Source organism: Equus quagga, chromosome 11 (genome assembly GCF_021613505.1).
Source record: "Equus quagga isolate Etosha38 chromosome 11, UCLA_HA_Equagga_1.0, whole genome shotgun sequence".
In the NCBI taxonomy this organism is placed as follows: Eukaryota; Metazoa; Chordata; class Mammalia; order Perissodactyla; family Equidae; genus Equus; species Equus quagga.
Window position 1 is genome coordinate 57,720,235 of NC_060277.1, and position 21,346 is coordinate 57,741,580.

General features: G+C 48.6%; 1 protein-coding gene across 10 annotated transcripts in view; it reads left to right on the forward strand.

Moving 5' to 3' along the window:
* EPN2 (epsin 2) overlaps nt 1-21,346 on the forward strand; it is a 79,977-nt gene that overhangs the window by 50,049 nt on the left and 8,582 nt on the right. For all 10 annotated transcript variants that reach the window (XR_006890867.1, XM_046677866.1, XM_046677871.1 and 7 more), the window contains exons 3-5: nt 6,022-6,134; nt 7,586-7,678; nt 8,660-8,834. Coding sequence is in view for 9 of the 10 variants with exons in the window: in XM_046677866.1 (XP_046533822.1) it covers nt 6,022-6,134; nt 7,586-7,678; nt 8,660-8,834 (381 nt within the window). In the remaining variant the exon portion in view is untranslated. The remainder of the gene's footprint in view (nt 1-6,021; nt 6,135-7,585; nt 7,679-8,659; nt 8,835-21,346) is intronic.

The following is a 21,346-nucleotide window of genomic DNA, read 5'->3' on the forward strand; positions in this document are numbered from 1 at the left end:
TGGGCATGTGTCCGCGACTGTAAAGGGTGGGGGTCGCAGAGTACCTTTAGGGCGCTGGGAGCAAGCGTGAGGTTTGGCTCTAAGACTTGGCCTTGAGTTCTTCTCCTGCCAGTAAGTGAGTCATTTAACTTCTCTGGGCCCTAGTTACCTCTTCTGTGAAAAGGGTTGATAATAAAGAGCAAGGCCCTCAGGGCCAGACTTCATCTCTCACTGGCTGAGTGACCGTGGGCAAGTCCAGTTACCTTTCTGCCTCAGCCTTGGTCTGAGTTGGGGAGCAGCACCCGCTCCTAGTCTGAGGGTTCATTGATGTGCTAGTAAGTGTCGTACAAGTGTTGTGTGCCAGGTGCTGGGCTAAGTGATTTTCACATATTAACTCGTTTAATCCTCACAATAGCTGTGGGAGGCAAGCACTGTCTCCATTCTGCAGAGGAGAAAACTGAGGCACAGAGAATTGCCTGCCTAGGCCAAGGTCACGTGTTGCGAAGGGGCAGAAACCAGATGTGAGCCCAGGCATTTGGACTCGCCCTCCACGCTAGGCTGCCTCTCTTAGGCTCAAGACATTCAGCCTAGGTCAAGCCAAGACAAGAAAAAGCAGCACACACAGCAAGGAGTAGACGTGGTTCCTGTGGGTAAACGTCAGAGAAGCACACCCATGCATGTCAACACGCGGAATGTGCGTTCAAAGTTTTCCTGAGTGGAATCACAGCAAAATGTCAACAGCTGTTTCCTCTGGGAAGCGGAATGGGGGCAGGATGAGCGGAGTGGCTCTCACTTCCTTCTGTGCTGAAGTATTTAAAAATAAGTCATGGGCATCATCACATTCCACCCGTAAATACTTTTGTATGCATCTCTTGCTGAAGAGTGAGTGACAAAGCCATTATTACACCTAATAAAATCAACAGTACCAATATCATCTAATACGCAGTCCATAGCCACATTTTGCCACTTGTCCTGAAAGTGTCTTGTAGCTGATCTGTCTACACTGAGATCACTCCAGGACCTCATGTTGTGTCTGGTTGTCCTGTCCCTTCAGTCTTATTGCAGCTCATTCCCTTTTTCTCGTGACCCTAAGGTACTAAGAGGCCGGGCCAGTTGCCCTGCAGAGCATCCCTTGGCTGGGGTTTGTCCATCCACTGCCTCACGCAGTGTTCGGCTCAGTCCTCGCCCTGTACGTCTGTGAACTGGGAATCAAAGAGTCTGGATTGGAATCAAGTCCGAGGTTCTGCCAGGACTGTCATGGGTGGTGGAGTGACATCACGTGATGGCCAAGAATTGGCCGTAGCACCAGGTGCCTACGGTTTGTCCCTCTGTTGTGAAGTCACATCCCCCCTCACAGCCTGAAAGTGATCTGGCTGTGGTGGTGCTTTGGTGCACTTCCCATCTTGTACCTTTTTGGCTTTCCCACCATGTATTTATATCTTTTTCTCTTTTAATGTTAGCTGTGGTAATCTGAGCTTATTTTCTTATTTGCCCTGTTCAAGTAAAAGCTGTCTTTCCTGTTCCTCCCTATGAGGTAGTATGTGAGGGCCCTGGAGGGTCTTCCGTGGGGAACGGATTTAGAAAGCTCAGCTCAGGCCAGGCTAGTGGGAGGGAGTGTCCTCAGTGGCTGAGAGTCATTGCTGACTTAGGAAATGACCCGTGGAACCACAGGAAGATGTCACCACGTTGAGGAAGACCCAGTAAGCCCTTGATTGCAGTTCACTAATGAGGAAGGAACTTAGCTGGACTGGGGAACTGGTCACTGGCAGGTGGAAGCTGGCCCTGGGCTCGGTGTTGGCTCCCCAGCCCCTACCTTGGAGGAGCACAGCTGCGCTGGAGCCCCAGTGCTTCTCCCGGAAGGCCTGGGAAGGGCCAGGGTCCCCCAGGATACCCATTTGTGTCTTCTGCTGTGCGAGGTGGAGAGTGGGAGTGCTGGATGGAACTCCAGCCCCCAGGTGGTCTGGTGGTTATGGGATGGAGCAGAGAGCAATGACCTGGGCAAGGCACATCCTCCAGGGAAAGCCAACTGTGTCTTGGACACTCCTGAGTCCTCCCACAAGCCCCATTGGTCTCCATTTCATAGATGTGGAAGCAAAGGCCCAGAGAGGTCAGGCCATTTGTGTGTGGTCTCACTGCTAGTAACTGGTGGGGACAGGATTTGAACCCTGGTCTGCTTGTCAGCTGACGGGCACAGGGTTATAAGTGGTGGCAACAATGCTAGACCAGATAGGGTCTTCACAGGCCCCTGAGCCTGACGACCTTGCATTCTTGCCAAGTTGTCAGATGTCCCTTGTGTGCCCAGCATCAGCCAGGGACATGTGGAGACAAGGCCTCACCCTCTGCAAGGCTCATGTACCTGAAGCTTCACCAGAAGTCATGCTGGTCATTGTGCACAATGGTTTGCTGGTAAAGTCGTGTCCCACAGTGTCTGTTCCCTTTAATCAATGTATGTGATTGCAGACGCTGCTTAAGTACTTTCTAGGAAAATGGTAAAACATAGCAGATGAGAAGAAGTGATTTCCTGTTTTTCTGTTACCTTGACTGCTTCGCTTTCTTCTTTCAGAATTACCCAAGATTGGCCAGCCGAAGTGTCTTTGTTAGAAAATCTTTTGGCGTTTGTTTAGGAGTACGTTTGGGAAGCAGGGTCCTTCCTGCAGCCCAGGGTGCAGGCACGCAGGCTCGGCCTGGCTGTGCCTGCAGCAGGCAGAGTGGAGTGAATGTGGGAGGCCCTTGTCCTCCTGCACTGGGAGGTGTTGCTTGGTCTTCCTCTGAGGCTGTATTCTGAGGGAAGCGTTGGGCTTTTATAGGCTCCCTGTTCAACCTCTCCCCTCAGGCTTTCTCAGCCAGGGTAACAGACCAGGAAAGATAAAAATGAGGCCTACCCAGGAGCATCATTTTGGCCACCGCAAGTGAAGACTTTGAGCTCTTCCAGGTAGGATTCGTACACAAAAGGACAGCGCAGCAGTAGGACAAGGACGATGATGCACTCGACGCTCCTTTGGTGATTAGCTTATGCTAAGAATTGCTGCTGTTCCTTCCACAGGGTGGCTGGTAAGCCAGCAGCCGGCTGCCCTGAGAGTGGGCACTCTTGGGCACTTGCTTTTTCCATGGGTCCCTGTGATTGTGGACCTTCAGATCCTCAGAGCAGGGCCAGGGCCAGGCTCAGGTGGTCAGAAGGGTCCATTCAGGCCTGTCTCACAACCACATCTGTGTTCACTGTCATGTGCACGGGCACAAGAGGTCCTTTGTGGGACCAAAATGTTGTTAGTAAGTAAAGAACATCGCCGCTGGAATCCTCTCTCGCAGCTGAGACTGCTGTGCGGCTCAGCTGATATTCAGGGCTGGTGGCTGTGAGTTCTGCCATCTGCGGAACTGAGAGCTGTACATCCGTATTATAAAAACCACAGCATCTAGGGGAATACCCTTTGTCTTTAATTTCCACATTGATGTGGTAAGCTATTTCCGTATGTGCCGGCTGTGCATTATTCTAACAGCATCGGTTATGGTAGACATAAACATGTCCATTTGCATTTGAAGCCCGTCTGGCCTTGCAGATGTGCTGAAAGCCTTGGAGGACAAGGGAGGCCTCATCTCTCCAGAAGGTCCCTGTTCGGAGCCCCGTCCCATTCATCCCTGGTCTGGCTGAATCAGGCCCTGTGACAGTGCAGCCAAGTAGCAGCTTTCTGTGCCAAGTTGGGGCTCATTTTTCAGAGCACTTTTTGGGGTGTAGGGTGGGGTATGAGGTTTTCTCCTTTATTCACTCATGATTTCCATTTGGTAGTAAATGAAGGATGTCGGATATATTGTATTTGTTATAAACTGAGGGTTTTGTGAAGCAAACCTCAGAAAATTTTGATCAGGAAAGAGGCTGGAAACCGGTGGCCTGGGTGGTTAATGATCTGGATGGGAGAGCCACATTTAGTTGAGGAGATTCCCGCAGAACCATCCTCCAGAACTGTCCCCCAGAACTGTCTGGCTTCCTTTGTTTCCACCAATCTGGATGGTGACGTCTTTGCTTCTAGAGCACAAGAAAGCCCAAACTTAAACACTGTGATTGGCATAGGTCAAATTTGGAATCAAAACCAACAAAAAATATACTTTTGTTTTGGTATATTATTAAGAAATCAAATTATTAAGATGGATTTGAGAACATTTTGTTACCATCTAGCTTTTTTCCTAAAGAAACACTTTGGAAAATATAATTGGAAGTCATATACTAGGCTGAAATTCAACTTGATTTTATTTAGAAAAATATATTTGTGTTTTTTATAACGGCAGCATTTTTTTGCTCTTTGACCTGTTAATGTAGCTTCAAATAGACATGAAGCAATTGGTTGCTGGCTTTTTTGGGTTTTTTTTTGGATGGTTCTTTTCGTTGACAATAAATCACAGCAAACACACCGTGCTTCCCGCACAGAGCTGTTCCAGATGAACTCTCTCTGCTCTCCTCTGTGTGTTTTCTTTTAAGTGTGTGACAGAGTAGTGCCATTTGCAGTCTCCTGCCCTGCATCGCCCCAGCCTTTGTCCAGAGCAGCCCCTGCAGCCTCGCCGGGTCCTTCTGTGGATTACCTCCCCGACCCCAACGGCACCTAGCCCTCTTCTCCTGTTTTACTCACTTTAGCCAGAGCCCCGCCACCTGGAAACCTCATCGGTCAGGAATCATCCCTACCCTTTTACTTTCTCCCAAAGAGGCAGACCCTGAGGGGTGAGTTTGGATTGGAGACTTAGGCAGAAGCAGCATTTGGTGAGTGAGTCCTGATAACTGGGTTTGCTAGAATGGATATAATGAAAGAAGGAAGTAAACTAATACACAATTAGAGCATTTTCAAACGACTACTCATCAGCCATAAAATTGAATTCTCCATCTGTCTGTCTGTCTCTCCATCCATCCGTTCAGGCATCCGTCCAATGGGTATTTGCTAACTGCTCTGCCAGACTTTGGGGATGGATGTAATGAGAAGACAGGCCTGGGTCCTCCCCCACAGAGCCTCACTCTGGCATGACCTACCAAACTGCAGAATGTGGAGGCGTGCTGACCCAGCCGCGGCGGGGAGGGCAGTCCTGGAGGTCGGAAGGGGAAGCTGAGCTCCGAGAACTGCGGAGTGGCTGGGCGGACTGAGGGAGCAGCAGCACAAACACCCAGAGGGAGGATAGAGCTTGCAGTCGCCTAAGCCAAGCCGGTGGTTTCAGAGAAGCTCTGGACTCTCTCCTGGGGTGGGGGCAGAGGTGGGCACACAATCAGGGACAAGCTCCCAAAGCTTTATGTCTAATTTCTGGAGGCACCGAGACCTCCCTAATGCGCAAAACATCCTGATGACTGTCGGCCCAGCATGTTTCACTTGGGAGGCCCAGCCTGCCTGATAGCGTGAATGTGCCGAGGCCTCTCTCCCGGGGGTTTGTTAGATCAACTGGAATTCACATCTCACCCCTTCAATAAAAACTGTCTTTCCAGGAGCTGCTTACAAGTGTTTAAAGTAGTACGTACTTAAAACAAAAAGTATCCGTATTTGTGGGTTTTTTTTCAAGTCAGTGTAGAATTTTATTTAAAAAACAAAAATTTTCAGGGTTACTGCAGACATGTTTGGGCTTCATTTTCCATGATCCTTATCACTACAAGATGTAAAGTGAGATTCTTAAGTGTTGGGGAAATCCCGAGTAGGGTTCTCGGTCCTCAGGGGCCCTGTGCTTGTTTGAATGATGTTCTTTGATGCAGCTTTGCAAGAACTCAGGAGGATTCCTGATCTTTTAAATTGTTCCCCTCTTTGAAGCAGTGCAGCTCTGTGGTGAAGACTGAGGTTCTAATTCTCCTGAGGCCTGACCACTGGGCTTGCACCCAAAGGCGTCTTCTTGGTCTGTGCCATGTGGCTTATGTAGTTGTGAAATCACATTTGAGGTTACTTGATTTTAACCTTGAAATATTCGTAAACCGTGGCCTGTTACCAGACCTGTGAGTGTGAGATGGGAATGGGGTTTGATTTGACCATGTAACTACTGAGCATGAGCCTGTCCTTTGCATATGGTGACTTTGCCTTCCCCCTACAGCCACTTCTCCGCGGGTGTCCTCCGAGCTGGAGCAGGCCAGGCCCCAGACCAGCGGAGAGGAGGAACTGCAGCTGCAGCTGGCGCTCGCCATGAGCAGAGAAGTGGCTGAGCAGGTCGGTGCCCAGGCGAGTCTGCCTCCAAGTGACTGAGATGGGACTTCGTGTTGCCACAAGTGCTTGTCTCCCTCCTACTGCCCCCAGTCAGGGAGGGGTCCTTTGCAAAGTTACATTTAGGAAAGGGTTTCAAGGGAAGTTGTTGCCAAGGGACGAACCAATCAGAAGTGCTTCCCAGAAACACTTCTGCAGACAGGACCAGGTTGTGGGCTGTGTGTTTGCAGGAGCTGCACGTGCACAGCCTCCTTACCCAGGGCGTGTGGGCACAGATTGGGCTTAGCCCCTTTGGAGGGCAGTTTGGTAAGATGGACCAAGAGCATCTGAACATTGAAGGAAAAGAAGGCTAGAAAGAAATGCCCCAGGAAATAAGAGTGCTTATATTCAGATGACATACATGTGTGTAGTTTTAATTGTTTTCTCAGTTCCTGTTTTCTTTAATCAGCATGCATTACTTGAAAATAGAGAAGGAGGGAAAGGAATGGTTAAAATGACCTTTCAAAATCGTAAGCCCTTTGGTCGCAATTATCAGGTCTGTCTCTGCTGACCTGTGGTTAAAAAGGGGAAGAAGGAGCCAGATGTCGTGTGGTGTTAGAGACAAATATTAGGGATAGTTCGATGGAAGTGCAAAGATGTTTGTCTCAGCATGATTTGTTTTCGCTGTAACCGGAAATATCCTGAAGCTTCACAGCAGTGGACAGCTTCAGTATGGCCCCTCTGTCTGCAGCAGGAAATACACAGCCATCATATCTGTCCCTGTGCTTGCCTGGCTCTGTTATCGACCGCCCAGGAAGAAGGTGCAGAAATACAGGGACAGACAGTCTGAGCCCATTTTCGTTAATAACATCTCTATGGCTTATTGTATTTATAATGATTAAAATATAATGACTGTATTTATTTATATTTAATCATTATATAATAGCTAGGGTGACCTAGTCTTTTGCACATAGTGACTTTGCCTTAAATAAATATAAATTAAATGTAATCAATCATTTCTGTTAGAAATCATAGAAATAAATATACAGTCATTTTCTGGAACAATGAGAGGTGGAACAATAGCTGATGTTCATCTTCTTTATAATTCCTTTCTGAGTTGTCAGATTTTTGTAGTTTATAAGGAGACATCTTCTGTAATTAGAAAGAATTATAAAGCCATTTTAATTTTGAGGAAAAAACCGTTTTGGAAAAAGTATTCCCTTTCTCCAATTTGGTGCTGCCTACGCCCCACTCTCCCTGCTGGGACCCCGAAACTCAGGGAGGAGAAACTCAGGGAGGAGCGCTCTGGGCTACACATTCAGAATAGAAAAGTAACTGTTTTACAAGTTGTTTTCAAATCCTCCTTTGAAATAATGCATAATACAATTTTGCATTTCCTGCTCCTGGCCATACCGCTTTGTTCTGTAGTGATGTTGTTAACAGTCATCACCAACTTCAAGTTACATTGTCCTCTACAGGAAGAACGCCTCAGGCGGGGTGATGACCTCAGATTACAGATGGCCCTAGAAGAAAGCCGAAGAGACACAGTTAAAGTTCCAAAAAAGAAAGAGGTAAGCACTTTACTGGGAAGGTCAGCGTGTGAGACTGCCCTGTAGCTGTGGCTGCAGTGTCCCAGATGGAACCCACAGCTCACGGGTGACCTGTGGTGAGTTAGAGGTGCTGTTTTCTCTCTTCACTCAACAAATAATCCTCAGGCCTGTGATGAGCAAGAGTGAGTTGGGGACTTAACTGAAAACGCATCTACCTCTGCTGTTCCTCTCCTCTCCCGAGGGCACCCTAGAAGATGGGCACAAGCGAGGGGCCCAGTTCCCTGGGTTCTCATTCCCTCCACTGACTAGTGCCTCAGTTCCCTCCTCCGTAAAATGAACAGAATAACAGAGGGCACCTTATGCAGTTGTGGCGATTGTTACCTAAGCAAAGTGTCAAGTGCTTTGGAACAATTTCCTGGCAGAGGGTAAGCTCTCCCTAGTACTGGTCTTCATCGCCATCATCATCCTTACTCTATGCCAGGCTCCCTGCTTGGGACCCAAAGGTGACCAGGATGTGGTTCTGCTCCTGACAGGCTCATCATCCTGTCAGGAGACAGACCTCCCTCAACACTACAGGGCTGTGGCTCCGTGGTGGCCATGGGAGGGGAAAGGTAGGGCGCCTAGGAGAGAGGTCCCTGCATGATGGCTAGGGGAGTAAGATGGGGAAAGACAGCCTCCTGGCTGGAGGCCACAGCCCAGGCTAAAGCCAGTGTTATCCTGGTAAGCCCTGAGGACCATTTGAAAGTGGGTGGGGCGTTTGGCACATAGTAAATAGCTCTGACGTGGCTGGAGCCTAGGCTGTTTTGGGAAGTCCTGATGTAGGAGAGTGGGCAGGATGGGGCAGGAGATAGGGGGCAGCTCAATTTTCAAGGTCCTTGTTGGCCCCTCCCAGAAGGCCTCTACTCTAGTAAGGAGGTACGGGCAATGTTTATGGCTAATGGCATGGATATTTGCTGTAACTGTAGCAAAGTAAAACCTGTCCCCTTCTCTTTGTCTCAAAAGCACGGCTCCCACCCACAGCAGACCACGCTATTGGATCTAATGGATGCCCTTCCCAGCTCAGGCCCTGCTGCCCAGAAAGCAGAGCCCTGGGGCCCATCAGCTTCAGCTAAACAGCCCAACCCCTGGGGCGGGCCAGTGGCCCCAGCCAGCACATCGGACCCCTGGCCATCATACGGTAAAGAACCCCCCTCATTTCGCCTCCCGTGCTTGCCTGCTGGATGGGTGAGGGAGAATGGCAGAGCCCCTTGCTCTCGCTCAGCTGGTCCATGGCGGTGGGTGTCCAGGCTTCTGCAGACCCCAACGATAATGTCCAGCAGGCTGCTGCCCTCCTCCTGAGGACTGTGGTGCAGCACTCTCTTCCTTTCCATTTGGAATGATTTTCTGCTTTGGTAGAGGGAGAGCTGACTTCCTCACTGCTTCCCATGTGCATCCGAAATGGCTTGTCCCTTCTCTGGGACACATGTCAACTCCCTCAGCCTCAGAATTGCACCCAGGACCCTAGATTGTGAAGCTATGGTATACAGCATGAAACATCTAAATCAGGTTGCTGTAATTAGCTGGAAATTATGATGTGCTCAACTGGACTGCTAATGAAAAGGGGATACATTTGCTATAATTCTTCTTGTTATTTAAAGCAATAGTAAATCAGTTTACTAGGCTAAATGAATATTTTAAAGTCCTAATGTTTGATGCCAAATGTAAGAGAATTTGTGATAGGAGATTTGAAATATTGAGTGTGGCACAATCAGTTTAATCTGGATGGAGGTCTTGGTCACTTGGGTTTCCTGACTGCTGGACACAGGGCTTGGCCTGCAGGCTCGTGATGGCTTCCTACCCAGCTTGCTACTCTAGGAGGCTCCCTTTGGGTTCTCTGAACTCTGCCACCCATGGCTGGTCAGTGGGCTTTCTGTCTAGGAACTTTGAATTGTATATTTTGTGGCAACTTGCCTGTGTCTCTTGGGGTCTCTGTTTCCCCAGACTGGAACCATCTTTTGTATTCAGCTCAGTTCCCTGGATGTTTACCAAAATGTACCAAATACCAGGCTCTGTCCTGCCATGCAGGGACCCAGACACAAACAAGTGATGGTCCTGCCCTCAAGGTCCTGGGCAGGTGTAGGCAAGACGGGAACACCAGTATGATAGCGGCGCTCTGGGGGCCTCATTGTTGGCTGTTTGAGAGTATCCTGGGGCGGGGATTAGCCCTGGAGTCCAGAGCACGTGAGGCCGGCATCTTGGAGGAATCTTCAAGGAGGAGGAGTGGACAGGCCACCAAGAGGCAAGGGTGTGGTGAGAGGCATGAGGGCATGCAGTGCTGTAGCGGGTACAGATACAGGCACCTCCTGGTGAAATAGACAACAGGTGAATGGGGTAGGGGAGAGGACAGTGTGGGGTGGGAGGAGGAGAGGCCTGGTCCCTCAGGGCCTGCCAGCCTTATCTAGAGCTCAGTGTAGGCCCCATATGTCCTTTGGCAATGCTGTTGGCCTCAGGGACCCAGGCAGAGCCCCACGCACCCTTTGGCAGGAGCCCTCTGGGCCTTGGGGCAAACCCAAGGCCAAATGGTCCATAGTTCTCGCTCACTGAAGGCCAGCACCAGGGCTGCCAGAAGGTTGGTCCACATGGTCCATGGCCTGTGTGCTGTGCCCCCAGGGAGCCTGTGGGGTAAAGTCTTGCTGAGCACATGTGGGGACAGCAAAGCAGATCTTCTGGAAACGTCCACATGGTGCTGCCCGAGGAGAGGACAGGCCTTCCAGACGGTGGCTTTGACTGTATTTTTAAATCTAAATAGCAGTTCTTCCATAAAGAGACGGCCACCTTCAGTTATGGATAGGATGTTCCTTAGGAAAGACTGTCAGTCCCTTTCAGATTTGGCTAATGCATCGTTAAACAGACGGGTAGTTTTCTAGTGCCCAGAGAAGAAAGCAGTCACACTAGGAGCTGGGTAAGTTTCTCAGGATTGCATTATGCTGGGTCAGTGGTTGATACTGGGGAGGGCCTTGCGGCCTGGGCGGTGGTTGGGGGAAGACAGACTTTTCCCTGTCTGCCTTTTTTTTACTGTTTGACTTACTCACCAGGGGTGAGTGTTACTTGGTCAGAAGAGACAAAATATATATATTCTCAATGAACAACGGTTTGCCCCCTTCTTCCTTTGCTGGTGGACAAGGCTGCACCCTGGAGCTGCGTGTCTTGATTGAGCCAGGAGCCCAACCTCACCGGGAAGCTGGGAGTCTTCTGGTGGATGGGGCAGCACCACCTCCAGCGATTGGGTTTCTCACACACCTGCAGGCACCGTAAGCCAGGAGCTGGCCAGAGGCCAGGGCACAGCTGGGGACAGGCTATGGGTTCCCAGTAGCAGCTGAGCATTGCCCACATGGCTCTGCTATTCCCATTTTTTTTAATCGAGATAAAATTCACGTAACAAAATTCACCATCTTAACCATTTTAAAGTGCACAGTTCAGTGGTTCTTAGCCATTTATGATGTTGTGCAACCATCTCTGCTAATTCTAGGATGTTTCATCACCCTAGAAAGAAACCCCATTCACATTAAGCCATCACTCTCCGTTGCCCCTCCCCTCAGCCCCTGGCAACCACCAGTCTGTTTTCTATCTCTGGATTTGCCTACTGTGGATGTTTCCTATATACCATGGAATCATATCACATATGGTCTTTGTGACTGCTTTTTTTTTTTTACTAGCATAATGTTTTCAAACTTCATCCATGTGGTAGTGTGTATCCCTACCTCGTTCCTCTTTATGGCTGAATAATATGCCATTTTATAGCTACACCACATTTTGTTTAACTGTTTAGCAGCTGATGGACATTTCGGTTGTTTCTACTTTTTGGCTGTTGTGAATCCAATTTCTTCTTTCTTTAAGGAAGATTAGCTCTGAGCTAACATCTGCTGCCAGTCCTCTTTTTGCTGAGGAAGGTTGGCCCTGAGCTAACATTCGTGCCCATCTTCGTCTGTTTTATATGTGGGACGCCTGCCACTGCATGGCTTAATAAGCAGTGCATAGGTCTGCACCCGGGATCTGAACCAGTGAACCCCAGGCTGCCGAAGCAGAGTGTGCAAACTTCGCTGCGCCACTGGGCTGGCCCCGTGAATCCAATTTTTTTAAGAGAAGATTGAAACATAAATTTTTGAAACTATTACTTTTTAAATGTTGACAATGAATTTTAAAAATGAAAAACATGGTTGGGGCTAATCAAAATAGACCTGCAGGTGGCCACATGTGGTTTGTGGACACCAACTTGCAGTCTCTTGCTACCTGCCCAGGCTAGGGCCCTCTCCTTGGTTCTGATGCACTGGGCATTTTTACCAGTAACTTGGGGAGAAAAACAGGCTGCCAAAGCCCAGAGAGTTCCTCTGGTGTCACACAGCAAGTTAGGGGCAGCCACTTCGTCCTGGAATCACCAAGCCATCCTGGAAAACAAAGTCCTGTGTGGTGAGCATGTCCTGGAAAAGTCACCTCAAATTCCAGCATCGAGAGAGAACCAGTGTTGAAATGTTAGCTTATCTGCTTCCTGTTTTTTCTGGGCACTTGTGTTTTTACGTAGTCGAGGTCATATTGTATATACAATCTTATAAATATAGATAGATATTTCAGTTTATACTATATGATGAGCATTTCCGGCATCATTAGAAACTCTAAACAACATGGCTCCAGCGGGACGGCCCAGGGCTGTCTGCCGTAACCCAGCAGCCCGTTGTTATCCACGTAGTGGTTTTGCAGTTCTTAGCACTCTGCTTTCAATAGCTCTGCAGGAGACGGCCTGACCCGAGCTCCCGAATTCACTGGAGCGTGGTGACAGTCCCTTTGCTTCCGTCTTCCAAGACAGAGCTCCAGAGCACAATGGATTAGTCCTAGTAAAATCCGATAATGTGCCTTTTCAGGGCCACCCCACCGTCCCAAAACACGTTCATAAATTGGGAAGATTAGAGTCTCTTCCCAAGCTCTGTTAGTTGCACCCTCTGGATGAAAGAAACACTGTTTTGAAAGTCACTGTTTGTAGTGAGCCCTGCCATTACCACTTCTTTCCGAGCAGCACTGGGGGTAGCTTGGACAAGTGTCCTTTGGAGGAAACGCTAAGGGCTGAGAGGAGGGAAATTAGAGCCTGCCAGGTCAGCGGGGCACTTCCTCCTCTGTTCCAGACACACAAAGCAGCCACCTGGCATGAGGAGGGCTCACAGTCTGGTGATTCAGAAGGCCTTGGCTGGCTTGGGCCCTCTCTCTGCCCCCACCCACTGCACAGGCCCAGACAGAGGCTGTCTTCTGCCCTGGCGGCAGCAGGTGGTGCTGCTGGTTTCTTGATGACCCCCGTGATGGCTCAGTTCCATGACCCCACGATGTGACTGCCTTCCTGTGCACATGAATATTCATACATGAGGCTTGGGATGAGCCAGGCTGGCAAGTGAGAGGCAAAGGGACGCATGCTCCCTATGAATGGGCCCACAGAGGAGGAGGCCGGAACCTGCTTGATCTTTCCGCCCTTGGTTCCGTCCTCCTTTCCTGTCATTCACTCGGGCTTTCAACAAGCACTTATTTATTGGGTGTGTGGCAAGTCCTGGGCCTTGCCGAGGACGTGGAGGCCAGAGTACAGAGGAGCCTTGCAGTGAATCTACTGTCCATTCATGAAGGAGGAGGAGGACGGAGTGCCGGGCCCCAGCAGCCGTGCTGTGAGCGGGCGTTCAGTGGGGGCCTGCTGTGCCTGACTTTTTGCTTGCTTTCCCACGGGCTAGCTTATGTGGGCCGTCGGCACCCGTGGGAAGGTGGAGGGAACATTAACTGTCCCCAGGTTTGGTTTGAAGACAGGTGCCACAGTGTGTAGCCTCTAGTGACTCCCGGTGCACAGTGGAGGAGAAAGTTGGCACAGTGTCCTGTGTGCACGTAGGTCCCCAACCACCACTTACAGAATGGAAACACATCAAAGCTCACTGAGGCTAAGGAGCTTATTCATGGTCAGCCGGCTGATTTGGGGTGGCCAGGTTTTGAACTGAGCACATCTTTCACTCCACATCCAGAGCTCTCCCATCTGTGACCAACTTTGTCCATGTGCATGGTGGTATAGGAGCAGAGGGTTCCTTCCGGGCCAGGGCTTGTTGATTTCAACATCGTACATCATAGAGGTTGCTGATCTGTAAAGTCCTTGACCACGCTGCTATTTTTTTTGTTTCACAGATCCTAAAGGGGAGCAGGGCCCATGGGAGATAACTGGAGGTGTCAGAAGAGGCTCTCAAACAATTTCAGGGTGGAGCTGCATAGCCGTGGGGCGCTCTGAGGGGAAGCTTTGCCTCAGAGCCCCAGATGGTGGGGCTCAGCATGACACCAGCTTGTGGAGAAAGCATTAGAATGCATGCAGTGCATGCAGCTTCATATTGCAGAGCGTTCATGTAGACAGAGGTCTTCCAGAAATGTTGTAATACTTTGTTGCAACCCTTAGCTATATCAGTTTTGGGGAAAACTGGTGTGTTTAGACCCTCATGGCCTGAGAGGTGGTCCAGATAGAGAAGTAAATCCTATTTTTGCACACCTATGTGTGTGTGGTCACTGAGGGGCTTGCCCATGTGAGGTCAGGAGGGCAATGCCTAAGGCTAGGGCTGGTGGGGTGGCTGAAAAGAGTGCCAAAACTCATCTTTGCTTGGCAGGGCAGCTTAGATTCCCTTTAATGCCTGATCCTGACTTAATATTGTGTCCTGTCGTCTGCCTGGCAAACTCCTGTGTATTCTTGAAAACATGGTTCACATGTCCATGCTTGGGGAGACGTAATCACCCTGTCTTCAGGACCACCTCACCCCACCCCATGGTCACTGGCTGCCCATGACCCCCTTGCCGGCTGCAGTTGCTTATGTCTGTGTTTCTCTCTCAGAGGCAGGACCTAGGCCTGGTGAATGTTGACCAAATATTGCTCAAATAGAGTAAGGTGACTCCAAGGACCATCTGTTTGTGGGAGGCAGGGCTTGTCCCCCCAGGTGTCCATCCATTCAGGCCAGTGTGTCCGATGTGGGCCATTAGATGGTGGGCCCTCACTTCTGAGGAGGCTTGGCCAGGGGCCCAAGTGCTCCAGGAGCTCAGGGGCTCTCATGCATCCTGGCTGCCCATTCTGGTCACTTGGGGAGGTTCTAAAAACCCAAATGCCCAGGTCCTCCCCAGAATCTGTGTGTGTTGTGGGGAGGACAGGACAGTGTCAGTAATTTACTTACATTCCCCCAAGAGATTCCCAAAGACACCCACAGTTGAGAACCACTGGTCTGGTGCCCCATGAGCTGCGTGGTGAGGAAAGTCCCACTGAATCTAAGATGTTCGAAAACTCTGGGTAGAGTGTTAGAGATTAGGGGCAGCTCTTAGCTATATGTGTTTCTAGCATCTGAATCAGACATTTACCCAGAACCTTCTAGAAGAAGTGATCACTGAACCCCAGTGTTCAAATTCAAAAATGCTTCTTCACTGGAGGGAGTTAGAGTAGATTAACCACAAAGCCCGTTCTAGTCCTGAGGCTCTGTGGTTCCCTTTGTTGTTTCCCTTCAGTCCCCAATTAGTTATCAAGCGCCTTCTGTGTGTCAGGCTCAGGTCTGAGCTCAGGGGGAGCAGCGTGGGCAAAGCAGACCCAGCCCCTGCTCCCATGGAGCACGTGGTCCACCTGGGGAGACAGATTCTCACATGAGCAAGAGCAGGGGATGAGTGCCTTGTGAGGGACTCTGGGCTGGGTTTAGAGTGTGGGTGGCTGTGTGATGAGATGACATGGAGGCTGCAGGGTGGGGACTGTGCCTTCCCAGCAAAATGCCCACTCCTGCCCTGGGACGTGTTGGGGAGGTAGTCTGGTCAGGATGCTGTGTTGCGAACAGCTTTAGTAGAGACAGGTGGCTCTGCCTTGAGGCCAGCTGATGCCATGGCTCAGAGATTATCACCAAGACCCAGATCCTCTTTGTGCGGCCCACCCAGTGTGTCTTCCCCTGTCCCCTCCAGCCTCAGAGTCTCAAGGTCCTGCTGCCTTGGGTGCCCACCTCATGTTCCCAGTGTGGATAAGGAGAATTCCTCTGTGGCTCCTATACCATTCTGGGATCTGGGGGCGGGGGGTGGGGGCTGGAGGTGACTGTGCAGATTGACTTTAGCTAGCGAAAACACTCCCTTGTTGCCAGGGCAGGGTCCGTCCCACTCAGACTGGGACTGGGAGTGGGTGAGGGGACAGCGTGCCAAGGAAAATCAGAGTATCCTACAGGAAAAAAGGCGGGATGGATGCTGGAAAGTCACCAGGGAGTATCTCTTGATGGCAAGAAGGAAAGGACAGTAGTGCTCATCTGGAAGCGGGGAAGGTACCCAGCGTGGTCAGGGGTGCAAGGGATACGAGACTCCACCGGCCATGTCCTCCACGCACAGACAGGCTAGGGGGACGTGGACCGTGCAGCATGGGTCTCCTGCCGTGAGCTTGTTCGGTTCTCACAGTTGCTGGTAAGCAAGGAGAAGCTGAGGAAGGTGTGTTCCTTAGGGTGCCAAAACAACCTGGCAGCTGTCCTGGGTCTTCCTGTAGACCAAATCCCATGTCCTCCATTGCATCACGGCAGCTCTTCCGACTTGCTGTGCAGCATTCTCCCTGACACACTGTTTCCACCACGTTACTTCCCTTCGGTTCAGATGCAGAACTGAGGCCCTGTGAGGTGCTGTGTTGGAGGCAGAGCAAAGGCCAAGGAGCGAGAGCAGCACTCTCTTCCTCCTCTTGCCCGGGCCGCTCCCTGCTCACTGTCAGCTAACCCTGCTGAAAGTTAGAAGGCAGTCAAGGCAGTAGCTGGGACTGGCTTGATAGGCCACTCTGAGGCCAGCCAGCATTTCAGAGCCTAGAAAGGATGATGGCAGCACGGTAGAACGCCTAGCAGAAGGTCTGTCTTTCTGAAAGCCAAGGAGCTTCCTACTGACACGTCCACGCCTGCACGCTGCTGCAGGGGCTGTGAAGGAGGGGCGTGCATGGGAGGGGGCCCGGGGAGGTGCGTCCTCAGAGGCTCAGGGGAGCATTCTCCCATCTTCTCTAAGATTGGTGCTTACCACCCCTCCTCCTGCCCTCATGCCTGGTGCAGGGGAAGGAGATAGCCCTCACCCAGAGGGAGTTCACAGTCCAGGGGAGACTCTTAGGCAAATGAGTAGTTATGGTGCTGTATGAGAAGTGCTCTAAAAGAAAGCCAGGTGGAGGCTTCCAGAGGGGTCAAGTAGGCAAGAAGAGAAGGGAAAAGATGGAGGGACGTGAAGGCGGGACCCAGAGGTGACAGGTGGTGGGCCTTTGGATGTGTTTGGGGAGCCATGGGGAAGTCATTGTAGCTGGGGAAGCATGGAGGCAGAATCAGGACATCTAACACATCTTTTTGGAGTTCTAGAAAAGTTAATATTTGAAAAAATAATGACTGAGGGTTTTCAAGAATTATGGCAAGGTACTTCTTCTCAGATCCAGGAAGCCTAGTGAATCACGGCAGGGTAATAAAAGAAATGCCCACTAGACATGCTGTCAGGAAACTGCGGGACGCCGAAGAGAGAACATCCTAAACCCATAGGGACCAGACATCTGGGACAAAGGAACAGCAGTCAGACTGGCAGCTTGCTTCTCAACAGTGACGGCAGATGCCAGAGGACAGTGCACGGAAAGGAAGACAAATGGTCACTCCAGGTTCCCATTGCTAGCGAAATCATCTTTCTTCCAAGAATGATGGTGAAATAAAAATACTTTAAGTTTTGAAACAACAAAAAAAACTGTCACCCTCCAGAATTCTGTGTTCAGTGAAGGTATTCTTCAAGAATAAAGGTGAAATAATAACATTTCCAGGGAACAGAAAACTAAGAGAATCTGTGGCCAGCACATCTGCTGCACATGAAACACTGAGGGAGTTCCTGGGGGAGGAACGAAGAGTATCAGAAGTGGGAACTGACGTGGGGGATATTTTAAAAGTAATAAGAACATAAGAAAATTTGAGCAGCTTAATTCATAAGCCTGTGAGTTTGTTGTTCCCAGCAATTGGGGAATACACATTCTTTTCAATGACATACAGAATACCTACAAAAAAAGATCACGTGCTAGGCAAAAAAGCTAGCTAGCTTCCACAAATCTCAGAAAATTGGGGTCACATAGAACATATTTTCTGACCACAATTCACTCAGGTTAAAAGTCAGTAACAAAAAGATAACTAGAAAAACTTTATACACTTGATATTTTAAAAACAGAATTCTTGAGTCAAGGAAGAAATTATAATGAAAATCAGAAATATTTAGAACCAAATAATAATGTAAATATTTTCATATCAGAATTTGTGGGTTAATGGAAGCAATAGTAAGGGGAAATTTGTAGCTTTAAATGTTTACATAAGTCAAGAAGAAAGGCACGAGATTAATGAGGTAATGTTAGAGGTTAGAATAGCATCATACCCAAATAAAGTAGAAGGAATGAAATAATACGGATAAGAACAGGAATTAATGAATTAGAACACAAATAATACCCACAAAGACAGAGTTGGTGAATGAAAAGTAATAAACTAGACAAATCTCTGGCAAGATTAATTTCAGAAAATCAAGAGGAAAGGCACCGACTCTTGGGAGTGACACCAAGGATGTAACTGCAGATGCTGCCGAGGTTCAGCGGGGAGGAAGAGGCTGTTGGTCTACTCTGTGCTTGCAGACCTGGAGACTTAGATCAAACGGGTAAATTCAAAAAGGAAAACTTAGCAAAGCTGACTGAAGAGCAGGGAAGACTTAGAAATAGGGATAGCGCTAGAACCTGAGGGCCGAGTCGACTCCTAGAGAAGTCTAAAGAGACTGAGCCACTCACTCAGAAAACCCCGCCCCACACGCACCCAGAGTTTACTGGCAAGTGTTTTCACCTTTCGAGAAACAGTTCTACTTTTATACAAACTCCTTTAGAGGATAGGAAAGTAGGGAATTTTCTTCCTCATTTTATGAGGGTCGTATAACCTTAACACCAGGACCAGACAGCGATGCACAGTGTGAGAACAGACACATCAGGCCAGTCCCATTTAGGAATATAGACGCAAAAACCCTAAGCAAAGAAACAATTGCAAAACCAAAATGAGAAAAACATGAAAATGATACAGTACACCCTGAAACACTTTGTTCGCAAGGACCAAGTCATTTTGTATTAATGGACCACATTAACAGACCCAAAGAGAAAAATCATGTGATCCTCTTAAGAGAGGCAGAAACAGGTTGATAAAATTCATCAGCTGCTCTCTGCAAAAGTCTTAGCAGACTTGGAATAATGGGAACTTCCATAACTTGATAAAGGACTTCTAAAAGGAAAAAAGCCTGTTATGGTAAATGGTACCATTTAGTGGTAAAATGTTGAAAGTTGATCCTGTAGGAGCAAGACTCTGCACTCCTGCTTTGTGCCGGGACTAGTGCCCCAGCCAGCACACTGAGACAGGAAGACGGAGGAACAAGCATAAGGACTAGCAAGAACGAAGCTGTCATCATTTGCAAGTGATGTGATCATGTACATAGAATATCCAAAAATTTCCACAGATCACTTGATTAGAATTGAGTTATTGTAATTATTATAAGAGTAATTAGGATGAATTTCAATTATTAGAATTAAGAGTTTAGCAAGATTACTGGATACAAAAGTAAGTATACAAAGTTAAACTTTTTTGCATAACAATAAATAGAAAATGAGTTTTAAAAAAACAGATGAGTTCCTAAATACATTTTACAGAAGTTGTATAAATCCCTTATGGAGATAAAGGATAAAGTAAAAAAGATTGCATTTCACTGAAAGATAGTAAAGAAGACTTAGCGATGTCCCGTGATTTTGTTCTGGAAGGCTCGGTCTAATAGTGATGACAGCCTTCCTCAAATTGATCTGAGATTCAGTGCAATTTTGATGAAAATTTCACCAAGGTTTTAATTTTTATGTTTTTTTTTTTACTTAACAAAGGGATTGTAAAATGAATATGGAAGAGCAAAGGGCCAGGAATAGCCAAGATACTCCTGAAGAACAAGACCAAGGTTGAGATTTGCTGTAGCAGATATCAAGATTTATCATCATAATATCTGTGAGGATCGTCAAGAAAGTGCAGGGATGGAAACAGATAAAGTGGGTCAGTGGAACAGAACGGAGAGCCCAGTGAGGAGTCCATGCAGACTTGACTTCCGATGGAGGAGGCACTGTGCGACTTCAGGGGGGAGAGAGTGCTGGGGTGACTCATCAGTCATACAGGAAACCGTGCGGTCGAACCCTTATTTTATACCATATAACAAAAATCCATTACTAAGGGGTCCAATATGGAGATGTGAAAGGCACACTCTAAATCCTTCAGACGTTACCACAGAAGAATAGCTTTGAGGGCCCAGTGTAGGGAAGCATTTCGTAAATGTCTCAAAAAGCACAAATTACAAAGGAAAATATCCATAGGTTCTACTCCATTAAAGTTAAGAATTTTGCTCTTATCAAAGAGAATGAAAAGAAAGGCCACAAATTGGGAGAAGATATTTGTAACATAAATAAAAGAATCAGTATTCACAAGATGGAAAGAACTCTCTCAAAACAATAAAAAAAAAGATAACTGCACAGGAAGGCAGAGGAAAGACTGGAGCAGGCACTTTACAGGAGAGGATTCAAGGGGCCCTGGACACAGATGAAAAGATGCACAGCTTCCTTAAGGACCAAGGAGACACAGTCAAAACACGGGCAAGTAATATTTCACACCACCAGATTGGCACACGTGAGAAAGTGAGATGGTGTGTGAGGTTATGAGGCTCCTCCCGGAGCCCGGGACCTGTGTCCGTAGCCAGTGGGAGCGGAAGTTGGCACGACCACATGGAGACGTCCCTGGTACCATGCAGTGAAGGGGCAGGAGCTCTGACCTGCAGTTCTCATGTGTACACATGCACCCGGGGTGTGAGCAAGAGCAAGCAGCAAAGCGACACGAAACCAAACCAGTGCCTGCAACAGACTCATCGATTGTGACCCCACCGTGGAGTGGGACGTGACACAGCAGTGAGGAGAAACACCTTTCAGCCACACCTCAGCACAGGTGAATCTTCCAAATAAGCTGATAAAGCCAGTCACAGAAGACGACATACGGTGTGTTTCCGTTTATATAAAGTTCAGACGCTCGGCACAGCTAACCACTGTATTGTTTAAAGGTAACTACGTGGAAAACTGAGAAGGAAAATCAAGAGAAGGGCTAACACACTTCATGAAGTTTGGGCTGGGGCTGCCATTGGAGGAGGCACTTTCTGGTTCCTGAAAGGCAGCAAGTGGCTTTCAAACACTGGTTGTGATGTTCTCCCAGAAGAAAGGAGGCACATGAGCCTTTTGTGTGTCTGCACACACACAAATAACATGTGTGTCTACATGCAACTGAAGCAGAAGAATCTCCCAGCAGGATTGACACTTTACGTCAGATTTGCTCAGGTGTTCTCTGTTCTATCCTCAAAACAAAAAAGCCAGTTGTGACCTACTAAATTGACCTGTCACTCACAGTTTGAAAACGTTATTGCTTAAGTGGGTGGTCAGTACATAGACGTTTGTTTTATTTTTCCTCTTTATTCTGTGCTCATCTCTTTTATTCACCCTTCTGTCAAAAGCAGAAACCATTCAAAGCTGGTGGGGAGAGGAGGCCGCCTGGGCCTGAGGCTTGAGCAGCGAATGCCAGGGACAGCTCTTGTCTGAGGAGGAAGCCTGTGGACCCTGTGGGA